The sequence below is a fragment of the Mobula birostris genome, chromosome 25 (assembly GCF_030028105.1).
Source record: "Mobula birostris isolate sMobBir1 chromosome 25, sMobBir1.hap1, whole genome shotgun sequence".
In the NCBI taxonomy this organism is placed as follows: Eukaryota; Metazoa; Chordata; class Chondrichthyes; order Myliobatiformes; family Myliobatidae; genus Mobula; species Mobula birostris.
The window spans coordinates 4,126,218-4,138,253 of record NC_092394.1 but is presented as its reverse complement, the minus strand read 5'-3'; the positions used below and the strand labels follow the sequence as shown (position 1 = coordinate 4,138,253).

The window sequence follows — 12,036 nt, the reverse complement described above, 5'->3', positions numbered from 1 at the left end:
TAAAAAACAATTGGGGAGAAGAGATGAAATATGAAGGTAAGCTGGTCAATCATTAAAATTGGTTAACAGCTGTATAAAACCCTGGTTAGATCACACTGGGAATATTGTACTCAGTTGTGGTCGCCTCATTACAGGAAGGATGTGGAAGCTTTAGAGAGGATGCAGAGGAGAGTAACCAGGATGCTGCCTGGATTAGAGAGTGTGTCTTACAAAGAAAGGTTGAGTGAGCTCGGGCTTTTCTCTTTGGAGCAAAGGAGGATGAGAGGTGACTTGATGGAGATGATAAAAGGCATAGATCGAGTGGAAAGCCTGAGGCTTTACCCCAGGGTGGAAATGGCTGCTACCAGGGGAACGTCTCAGGGGCATGTCAGAGGTAAGTTTGGTACACAGTGAGTTGGGATGCGTGGAATGCTCTGCCAGGAGTGGTGGGAGAGGCAGATACGTTAGGGGCCTTTAAAAGACTCTTAGGCACATGGATGATAGAGAAATGGAGGGCTGTGTGGAGGGAAAGGTTAGATAGATCTTAGAGTAGGTTAGAAGGTTGGCACAAGAGGGGCCTCCACTGTCCTCTCTATTGTACTGCGCTATGTTCTAGAATATAAGTAACTTGCAGAGAAATAGTGATTGCTCAAATTAGCAGCAAACAATTCAGATTCTTTCATTTCAATAGGTGCAATATTTATCACAAGTACTTAAAATATAGAGAAATGTTAACGTCAACAACCAACACACCGGAGGATGTGCTGGGGGCAGCCCACAGGTGTCACCACACCCTCTGGCACCAAAATAACTAGTCCACACCGCTCAGCAGAACAACAGGAACAACAGAAAGTTTGAGAAAGGTGGGAACATGTGAAACTGTTCATATTGGAAGAACAAATTTTAATGAAAAACTCCAGAAAGCTGCAATGCAAAAGAGGTTTTAAACTAAACATTCTGCAGAAGCTGGAGATCTTGAGCAACACACACTTAATACTGGAGGAACTCAGCAGGCCAGATGGTGCCTATAAAATAACCCTCCACAGATATTGCCCAACTTGCTGAGTTCCTCCAGCATGCTGTGTGACACAGAGATTTGGAGATTTGTGCCCAAGACAACCAGCTAGCACATTGGTACTTTGAGTGGTAACGATGTCCAGAAGGTTGGGCCTTACTTCAATGGTTCTACGGTTTAAAAGTTATGAAGTCTTGGTGTAACTATGTGGACACTAGTGAGACCAGAAACCCCTCCCTAAAGGTCAGTAAAACCAAACAGCGTGTCATTGACTTTGGAAGCGAGATGGACCATGTGCCCCCGTATGTATCAACGGTGGAGATGGTTGAGAACTTCAAATTCCTCGTCCAGCTACGTAGATGCTGTGTCTGAGGAAGCACGCCAGCGATGGGAACGTATCAAATTTGTTCAGCAGGAGCCTGAGGAGAGTCAGCATGCCCCTATTGACTCATTCGATGCCCTTCACAAAGCATCTTTTCTGGGTGGATCACAGCTTGGCACAGCAACGGCTCTGCACGCGGCCATAAGAAACTGCCAGAAGTTGTGGACACAGCTCAGCATGCCAAAGAAATCAATCTGCCTGGGTCCAGAGCACATTCACGAGAATGACCCCGGGACTGAAAGGGTTAATATATATATAGCTCTTTAGCTTTACAGCGCCAGCGATCGGGTTTTAATTCCCACCGTTGTCCGTAAGGAGTTTGTACATTCTCCATGTGACTGTAAGGTGCCCTCCTGAGGCTCTGGTTTCCTCGCACAGTTCAAAGACGTATAGGTGAGGGTTAGTAAGCCGTGCTGGGAATCGAACACTGATTGCCAGTGCTGTAAAGTGTTAAGCTGACCACTACGCTACTGCGCCTCCTTAAAACTTTCAGCTTCAAACATGCATGATCTTCCAGGGGCTTTCCAGGGTAAACACTGAGATGGCAGAACCCAGAAGAAACAACTTAGCTTCAGAATCCTGGTGTGAGAAATTTCTCCTCTGAGGATGCATGTCTGAAACTCCTTCCAGAGAGTGCTGTGAGCCAGGGTCAGGGCCAGGGCCAGGGCCAGGGTCAGGGTCAGGGATTGGGTCTGCGTCAGGATCAAGGTCAGGGTCAGGTTCATTATCACTGACCTATGTGCTGAAATCTGTTCTTTTGCAGCAGCAGTACATTGCAATTCATAAACTATACTCTATATTATAATGAGAATATACGGTGTATTAAATAAAGAGAGAGCTATATAGTGCAGTAGTGTTCACAGGTACAATGTCTGTTCAGAAATCTGGTGGCAGAGGGGAAGAAGCTGTTCCTGAATCATTGAGTGTGTGTCTTCAGGCTCCTGTACCCCCTCCCTCATGGTAAAATGAGAAGAGAGTAAATCCCGAAAGACGAGGGTGCTCCATGGTGCACGCCACCTTCTTGAGGCATCGCCTTTTGAAGATGTCCTCGATGCTGGGGAGGCTAGTGCCCATGATGGATCTGGCCAAGGTTACAACTTCCTGCAGCTTTTTCCCTCCACACTCTCCATGTACATCTGCAGAAATTTGTGAGTCTCTGGTGACAAACCAAATCTCCTCAAACTCCTAACGAAGTAGAGCAGCTGATGTATATTAAAGGCCGAAGTTAATAGATTGGAGGGCAAAGGGATATAGAGGGATGCAGGTAAAGGACCCCAACAAAGTTGGTTCAGACAAAGTTCTATTGAATGGCAGAATGATCTAGGGGGGCTGAATGGCCTGTCGTTCCGGTGACAGCCGATTGTGATGTGTGGCCGATCTTTTCTCCCCACCACAGATACCCCTCAACGCAGTTTGGTAGCCTGACGGGAATGCAGTCGCTCATCAGCGCTCTCTTCGCTCTGCTGCAGCAGCCACTCTTCCTGGCAATGATGGGCCCTCTGCAGGGAGATCCCCTCTGGGTGAGCAACAGAGTGGTCCTCTCCGACACCATCCCTCCTCACCGTCCCATCACACACTCCCGGGGTCAGACACAGAGTGAAACTCCCTCCACACTGTCCCATCACACACTCCCGGGGTCAGACACAGAGTGAATCTCCTCCACACTGTCCCATCACACACTCCCAGGGTCTGACACAGGGTGAAACTCCCTCCCCACCGTCCCGTCACACACTCCCGGGGTCAGACACAGAGTGAAACTCTCTCTCGTGTCCCATCACACACTCCCGGGGTCAGATACAGAGTGAAGCTCCCTCCACACCGTCCCATCACACACTCCCGGGGTCAGACACAGAGTGAAACTCCCTCCACACTGTCCCATCACACACTCCTGGGGTCAGACACAGAGTGAAACTCCCTCCTTCACCGTCCCATCACACACTCCCGGGGTAAGACACAGAGTGAACCTCCCTCCACACCGTCCCATCACACACTCCCGGGGTCAGACACAGAATGAAGCTCCCTCTACTGATCTGCATTACCTTCTGACCCACTAATGTCTTCCATCCTTCTGTTCAGGCCCATCCCTTCTCTCTCTCACCCTGCCCCTTCCTCCATCCCTTGGAGAGCACAGCATGCCCCAGTCCTGGCCTCATGTCTGTCCAACTGCTTTGTCTCCCTGACCCACGGGTCGGAGGTCCTTAGTGTGAAATGCTGCTGGTGCCTGCCCCAGGGAGCTGAACTCCATGGGCTGTGTTGCGTCTGGGCTCTCGTGGCGGCCTCCTCTACTGCCACCTTGAGGCCACTCTGCTGTTGGAGGAGTGACATCTCCTATCCACCTGGGTAGCCTCCAACCTGATTTCATAAACATAGATTTTTCTAGCTTCTGGTAATCTCTCTCTCCTCCTCCCCTTTCCTTCTTTTTCCATTCCCCATCCCGGTTCCCCTCTCTTCTCCTTGCCTGCCCATCACCTCCCTTGGCGCCATCCTCCCTCCCTATCTCCCATGGTCCACTCTCCTCTCCTATCAGATTCCTCCTTCTTTACCTTGACCACCTATCACCTCCCAGCTTCTTACTTCATTCTTTCCTCTCCCCTTCTCCCTTTCCCGCTCTCTCCTATCACCTGCCAGCTTGTACTCCTTCCCTTCCTCCTCCCACCATCTTCCCCCTTCCTTTCCAGTCTCGGCCCAAAACGTCGACTGTTTATTCCTCTCCATAGATGCTGCCTGGCCTGCTGGGTTCCTCCAGCAGTTTGTGTATGTGGCTCTGGATCTGCAGTGCCTGCAGACTCCGTGTGTAACTGGTGTACCCCTTCTCTGTGTGCAGGTGAACATCGGCCTGCTGGGTGTCAGCATGTTGGGTTTTTGCCTGCCCGGTTACCTCCTCTTCTACCGGCACCAGCTACTCAAGCAGAAGGCACGGCAAGCCGAGGACGCCCAGCTCTTCATGAAGATCAACGGCAGCTCTAAACATGAGGCCTTTGTGTAGGCGGCCAGCCCCCACCTGGGACAGGACTGTCGGCACTGGATCCCTCTCACTCCATTCTGGATGGTGCTGGAACGTATATCTCAATATCACTTGTTAATCACCTTATTTATGGAGGGGGGGGGAATGCCCCTCCCCGGGTTCCTCCCTCTCATTTATGGGCCAAAGTCGCAGTGTTTGTGGTCTCTCTGACCCCAGGGAGAGACCCCAATTCTGTTGGATCATCCGTCCAGAACTTGCAACCTGGTGCGAGAAAGTTCATCCCCTCTGGCCTTTCTGGGAATTTCTCCTGCCTCCCTACCTCCAAGTCTGTAGTCAGGGGAGGAGGTGGGGTGGAGCTGAGCACGAGATGGCTGTGGTCTGTGAGGGTCACCCCCCCCCCCCAGATGTCCCCTGTGAGATGACAGCTGAGCCCGGAATCAGTGTCTGGGGTGAGACCAGCCCTCCTGGCTGTCCCACAGGCTCCAGCCACCGGGCGATCACTCGTACCCCCAGGGTGGTGGCAGGAACAGATTGGACAGTACCTTCCCCCAAAAGGTTAAAGTTTCTACCCCGGGGTAAACCAGTGCCCCCTCCCTTCCTCAGGAACATGGGGAGAGTAGGGTAGAAAGCACCCCCTGACTCCAGGGAGGATGTCCTCCCTTTCACCCTCTCTCTTGAGCACTGAAACCCCAAACTTGCCTCCTGCCTCACACCCCTCTCACCCAGGAACCCTGATGACCCCTCCCTGGAGTCAATTGTCCCAGTGGTGGGGTTGGGCAGGGAGGACACACTGACCCCTCTGGTGACACACAGCTGGAGCATGGGCGTAGCCTCCCCTCTAACACAAAGATCTGCCCTTTAACGAGGGGCAACCTTCCCTTTAACCCTTGCAATGAGAGCCAGAGAAGGTGCAGTGTACTGAGTTAAAGGGGAGGTTCCCCTCTTAAAGGGGCAGTGTTCTGTGTTCAAGGAGGTAAGTCTTCAGTTGAAGGGTTCCGTGTAAAAGGGGAAGTTGTCCATCATTAAAGAGACAGTATTCCGTATTAAAGGGGAGTTTCCTCTCTCGAGGAGAAGGTTCCCCTCTTAAAGGTGCAGCACTCTGCTTTAAAGGGGAGGTTCTTCATTAAAGGGGCAGTGTTCTGTGTTAAATGGTAATTGGTGTACCTCCCCCACCCACAGTATGCTATGTTAAAGGGGAAGTTCCACATTGCCAAGGAGAACAGATATATTCCTTGCTGTGTGGCTGTCTCGGGATTCAGCGTGACCTCGAGGGGCTGGATGATGGGACCACGAAAAGCAGAGAGCACGAACTCCCCAGGCCTCCACCCACTGCATGGGACTGTTAGCAATAAAAGCCTCCACAGAGAGCCGTTTACCCCTCGACCTTACAGACAGCAGTGGGTAGGGTGAGCCCCCGTTCCTGCCCACTCTACATGCAACCCCACTGCCCAAAGGGAAATGGCCACTTCAACCACCTGCCTTTGGGGGCAAGGCTCCCCCATGATCTCATTGGACAGCAGGGAGGTCGAGGGGCCAAATAGCCCAGTATTGCAAAACATTCAGTTTTTTTTGTAACTGATGTCACTTTATCCAGGGATGCTGTGAATGACATCAATATCTCACTCACAGGAGATTGATTTCTCCTGATCTCGGTCATTTGCCTGTTCTATAAATGTGTATGTATGGATTACCCTATGAACTCTATATTTCACAGTTAGCTTTTATCAGGATATACATATGTATTAATAAATTTAAAACACACACAAGCTGAGCTGGGACCTGACCCTCACTGTGGCTGACCAACAACAACTCTGCATTCACACAGCACCCAGTCTCAGCCCACACCCTCCCTGTGACTTTGCAGCGGGAGTGGACGCAGGCTCTGGGGACACGAGGGACAGCCCGGCTCGAAAGCTGATGGAGGACCTTTCTTTTCAGCTGTTTAGGATGTTGGTGAGACCACTTTTGGAATCTGGTGTTCATTTTTGGCCAACCGCACCCCCCCCCCCATGGATTTGTTCCTGATGCACTGTGTTATATGACGTGGGTGATCACAGTCTTTCAATGACCATGATTGTTCTCGGCAAATTTTTCTACAGAAGTGGTTTGCCATTGCCTTCTTCTGGGCAGTGTCTTTACAAGACGGGTGACCCCAGCCATTATCAATACTCTTCAGAGATTGTCTGCCTGGCGTAAGTGGTCGCATAACCAGGAATTGTGATCTGCATCAGCTGCTCATCTGACCATCCACCACCTGCTCCCTTGGGTCCACGTGACCCTGATTGGGGGGCTAAGCAGGTGCTACACCTTGCCCAAGGGTGACCTGCAGGCTAGCGGAGGGAAGGAGCACCTTACACCTCCTTTGGTGGAGACAAACCTCCAGCCCTGCCATCCTGCCACTATAGGAAAGATGCCGTTAAGCTGGAAAGAGTGCAGAGGAGATTTATGAGGATTCGAGGGATTGAGTTAGGGAGAGGTTGAACAGCCTGGGACTTTATTGATTGGAATGACGAGGCGTATAAAACCATGAGGGGCACAGATCAGATGAGTGCACTCAGTCTTTTCCCCAGGGCTGATTAATCAAGAACCAGAGGGCACTGGTTAAAAGTGAGAGAGGAAAGAATATGAGGAACAACTTTTTCACCTAGAATGTGGTTTGTAGGTGGATTGAGCTGCCAGAGACAGGTACATTTACGACATTTAAAAGGCACTTGGATGGAGAGTTGGATAGATCAGATGAGAGATATGGGTCAAACACAGGCAAAAGGGACCAGCTTGAACAGGAATCCTGGTCAGTGTGGACCAGTTCGGCTGAATGGACTGTTTCCAGGCAGAGTGATTGTGATTTACACTTGGCGTTTGTCCCCTCCCTTGTTATCCCTGTCACCACCCCCACCGCATATGACAGTGGAATAAATTATCCCAGGAATGAAAGGGTTAATGTGTGAGGACCATTTAATGGCTTGGGGCCTGTACTCACTGGAGTTTAGAGGATTGGGATCCTTGAGATCCATTGAATGGTGAAAGGCCTGGATAGAGAGGATGTTTCCTATAGTGGTAGAGTCCAGGGCCAGAGGACACAGACTGGATGTGGAGAGGATGTTTCCTATAGTGGGGGAGTCTAGGACCAGAGGACACAGCCTCAGACAGAAGGATGTCCCTTTAGGGCAGAGATGAGGAGGAATGTCTTTATCCGAAGGGTGGTGAATCTGTGAAATTCATTGCCACAGACACCTGTGGAGGCCAAGTCATTGTATATATTTAAGGCAGATGTTGATAGGTTCATGATTAGCCAAGGCATCGAAGGTTACAGGGAGAAGGCTAGGGAATGGGGTTGCGAGGGACAATAAATCAGCCATGATGGAATGGTAGAGTGGACGGGATGGCCCGAGTTCTAATTCTGCTCCCATGTCTTACAGTCAAAGAGAGGCCACTCAGCCCTCTGTGTGTCAGGTTGATAAGATTGTGGGAGAGGTCGCCCCTTCCCCAGCAGCTTGGCGAGGGCTGAGCTCAGGGACTTGGTCATTTGACTCACCTGGTCCACATCTGACCCCAAGTAATCAACTATTGTGGAGCTACTGACACGCAGGAGAATTCTGGGGACTTGCACTCTGGTGCTTAACAGCTATCTCGTACAAGGTGTTGGTGAGGCCTAATTTGGAGCATTGTGTGTCGTTCTGTCACCTGAATAGGAAAGATATCAATAAGCTTGAAAGAGTGCAGAGAAAAGTTACAGGGGTGCTGCCGGGAATTGAGCTGAGTTATAGGGAAAGGTTGGATAGGTCAGGGTTTTATTCCTGGAGTGTAGGAGAATGAGGGGAGATTTGATAGAAAATCAAAGAGGGGAGATTTCATCCAAAATTATGGGGGTATAGGTAGGGTAAATGCAAGCAGGCTTTTTCCACTGAGGTTGGGTGGGACTAGAACTAAAGGTCATGGGTTAAGAGTGAAAGGGGAACCAGGGAGGGGGAAGGTTTTCACTGAGTTGCTGGTGGGAGTGAGGAACGAGCTGCCAGTGGATGTGGGTTTGATTGCAATATTTAAGAGATGTTTGGATAGGTACATGGAAGGGAGGGGTATGTTGGGCTAATGTCCGGGTGCAGGTCGATGGGACTGAGTAGAGTAACAGGTCAGCATGGACTAGATGGGCTGAAGGGCCTGCTTGCGTGCTGTGGTGTTTGATGACTCTGTGATACCCAAGGGAAACCCTGGTGGTCACAGGGCAAACCTGGAAGCTGCACACAGAGAGCACTGGCGGTCGGGATTGGGAATTGTGAAGACTCTGTGATACCCAAGGGAAACCCTGGTGGTCACAGGGCAAACCTGGAAGCTGCACACAGAGAGCACTGGCGGTCGGGATTGGGAATTGTGAAGTGCTGCAGTTCTGAGGGATACTGAACCGCTCTTTATTCACATTGTTCTTTAAAGTAATTCAGCCAGAATACATAATGTCGTAGATCACTAAGCACAGAAACACTCACCTTGTCCATGCCGAGGTGCTATTCCCATCGACCTATACCTGGACCATTGCCCCCCCACCCCCCCACACACGTATACCTGTCCAAATTTCTCTTTAATGTTGAAATCAAACCTGCATGCACCACCTGCACTGGCAGCTCGTTCCACCCTCTCACCAACCTCTGAGCGAAGAAGTTCCCCTCATGTTCACCTTAAGCATTTCACCTTTCACCCTTAACTCATGACCTAATCTCCCCCAATCTCAGGGTAAATGCCAGCAGGCTTTGTCCATATCTATACCCCTCAGGATTTTGTATACCTCTGTCAGGTCTCCCCTTGTTCTCCGATACTCCAGGGAATAATGACACAGGTACCTATTCAGCCTTTCCCTGTAACTCAGGTCCTCAAGTCCCGGTAACATCCTTGCCAATTTTCTCTGTACTCTTTCAATCTGATTGATATCCTTCCCGTCGGTAAGTGACAGGAACCGTACACAACACTCAAATTTGGCCTCACCAAAATAATCATGGAGTACCATAGCACAGAAAGAGGCCTTTTGGCCCATCTAGTCTATGCCGACCTGGTCGTCTGCCTAAGTCCCATTGAAAGGCATCAGGACCATTGCGCTCCATACCTCTCCATTCATGTACTTATCCAAACTCCTCTTCAATGTTGCAATCGAACCTGCAGGTACCATTTCCGCTGGTGAACTGTTTTCCTGTAATCGGAGCAGGAACCATAGGGTTGGATACAGTAGGGTCTTTTGAGAGACTCTTAATGGATCTTGGAAAAATAGAGGACTAGGCGGTAGGGTAATCCTAGGCAGCTTCTAGAGCAGGTTACGTTGTGGGCCGAAGGGCCTGTAATGTGCTGTGGATTCTCGATGTTCTAACCACATGAACACAATCCACTCTCCTTACTTCACTTCAATAACGTCCCAGGCTCTCTGTTGGTCTGGATTGACCAGGGATGTTGTGTTCTAGCTCTCTCCAAGACGCACAAACCTGGGCAGTACAATTTGGAGAGCAAACTGTTGCTCATGTAGCTAATTCCCCCTCCCCAGGCATCTGATGAACCCAAAGGAACGGCAGAGATCAACACAGTTTGGCACCAGAGCATCGCAGGAGTTGCCAGTCAGCACTGAACTCAACGTAGGACTGCCTTAGGGGCTCCAGCTCCGGATTTTTCCGTCGGGGTTTATTCTCGAAGCCTTCCTCATGAGTGGGTATAGCCTCAAGGCAGCGGAGGTTTCAGATCAGAGTTTTCCTTTTCCTAGATAAGCTGCCAACCACGTCTGACGAGCCTTATCTGCCCGAAGTGGCTGGCTTTAAGGCGCCTTAAAGCCGGTTTTAACATGAAAGCTATTAAAATGACAACTCTGCAATGGTTTGTAGCCATAATCAGCCACTGTCACCTGCAGTAACAGTCACCTGTGGGGGGAGGGGGGGGTTCATCCCCACTGTAGCTGAACACAAGGAATATTTGGGAAGTTGGGGCAGAAGGCACACCTCGGGGTTGTGTGCTTGGCACACTGCTCTACTCTCCCTACACCCACCACTGTGTGGCTCGGCACAGCTCAAATGCCATCTATAAATTCACCAGTGACACTCCTGTTGGCAGGATCTCGGATGGCAACGAGGAGGTGTAAAGCAGCGAGACAGACTAGCTGGTTGAGTGGCGTTACAACAGCAACCTTAAAGATTACTTTTACTTCTCACGTGGGCATTGAAACATCGAAACGTACAGGGAAATGTGTCGTTTGTGTCAGCGACCTACTTAGTCCGAGATGTGCTGGGGACTACGCTCCCAACACCAACATGGCATGCCCACAACTTACTAACTTTAACCCAGGATAGGCTTTTCCCATTGAGACTGGGGGAGATTCGAACAAGAGAACGTGAGTTGAGAGTTAAAGGGCAAAAGTTTAGGGGTAACATGAGGGGGAACTTCTTTACTCAGAGAGTGGTAGCTGTGTGGAACGAGCTTCCAGCAGAAGTGGTTGAGGCAGGTTCGATGTTGTCGTTTAAAATTAAATTAGACCTCTATATGGACAGGAAAGGAATGGAGGGTTATGGGCTGAGTGCAGGTCGGTGGGACTAGGTGAGAGTAAGAGTTCGGCACAGACTAGGAGGGCCAAGATGGTCTGTTTCCGTGCTGTAATTGTTATATGGTTATATGTCTTTGAAATGAAGGAGGAAACCCACATGGTCTGGGGGAGAATGTAGAAACTCCTTACATACGGCGTTGGGAATTGAACTCTTGCATTCTCCCTGTAATGACATGACCAGAACTGTGTACAAAACTCCAAATGTTTTATAGAGCTGCAACAAGACTACCTAACAATCATACTCCTTTTGTCCTGCCTGGTAAAGGTTAGTGTGGGTTTTGCCTCCTTCACCACCTCTGTGGCCACTCTTAAGATGTCAACCTCCACCCCAAGATCCCTCTGTACATTACGGCTCCGAAGGCTTCTGTCATTTACTGTACATGGAACACAGGACCGTCCAGTGCAGGAAATGCCTTCTGGATCATCCTGCGTCAAACTAATTGGCTTAGTAATTAAATACCTAACAAAACTAATCCCTTCTACCTGCGTGATCAAGATCAAAGTCTGTATGCATTATACAACCCGGAGATTCATCTCCTAACAGGCAGCCACAAAACAAAGAAACACGAAAGAACCCTCCAGAAAACGACCACCAAACACCCCGATGTGCAGAGGAAAAAAAAACAAAACATGCACATAATGACCGCAAGCAAATAGCATTCTGAACTGAAGGTCACAGGGAGGGTCCAAGACCCCCAGTTCGGCGCAGAGCCGAGCAAACATCCAAACTCTGACGTTCCAAAATGCAACACCTCACACTCGTCCCGATTAAATTCCATCGCCCAAATTTCCAAATGCATCCGCAGAATCAGGGTTAATATCACTGTTGTATATCGTGATATTTGTTGTTTTGTGACAGCAGTACACTGCAAGATATAAAAATTTACCATAAGTTATAATAGAGAATGTAGGTAATGCATAAAGAGATTAAAATGGTGTTGATGGGGAAGACGAGTCACGCGCATGTGGAGGCCTGCCTGCTGGCAGTTCTCCCAACAGCAAGCACATTTGAGCGTTTGATGCCCAAAGGTGTTGGAAATAATTGCGAAGACGTGAAACTCAAGCAGTGGTTGGACCACCGGAGCTACCCAGCTTCTGAATTATTTCCAGTGAGGTAGTGTTCATGGGTT

General features: G+C 49.8%; 1 protein-coding gene across 3 annotated transcripts in view; it reads left to right on the top strand.

Annotated features, from left to right (window-relative positions):
- slc43a2a (solute carrier family 43 member 2a) overlaps positions 1-6,107 on the top strand; it is a 52,717-nt gene extending 46,610 nt beyond the window's left edge. For all 3 annotated transcript variants that reach the window (XM_072243800.1, XM_072243799.1, XM_072243801.1), the window contains 2 exons: positions 2,773-2,896; positions 4,201-6,107. In XM_072243800.1, the coding sequence (XP_072099901.1) occupies positions 2,773-2,896; positions 4,201-4,362 (286 nt within the window). In that variant the 3' untranslated portion in view covers positions 4,363-6,107. The remainder of the gene's footprint in view (positions 1-2,772; positions 2,897-4,200) is intronic.
- The last annotated feature ends 5,929 nt before the right edge of the window (positions 6,108-12,036 follow it).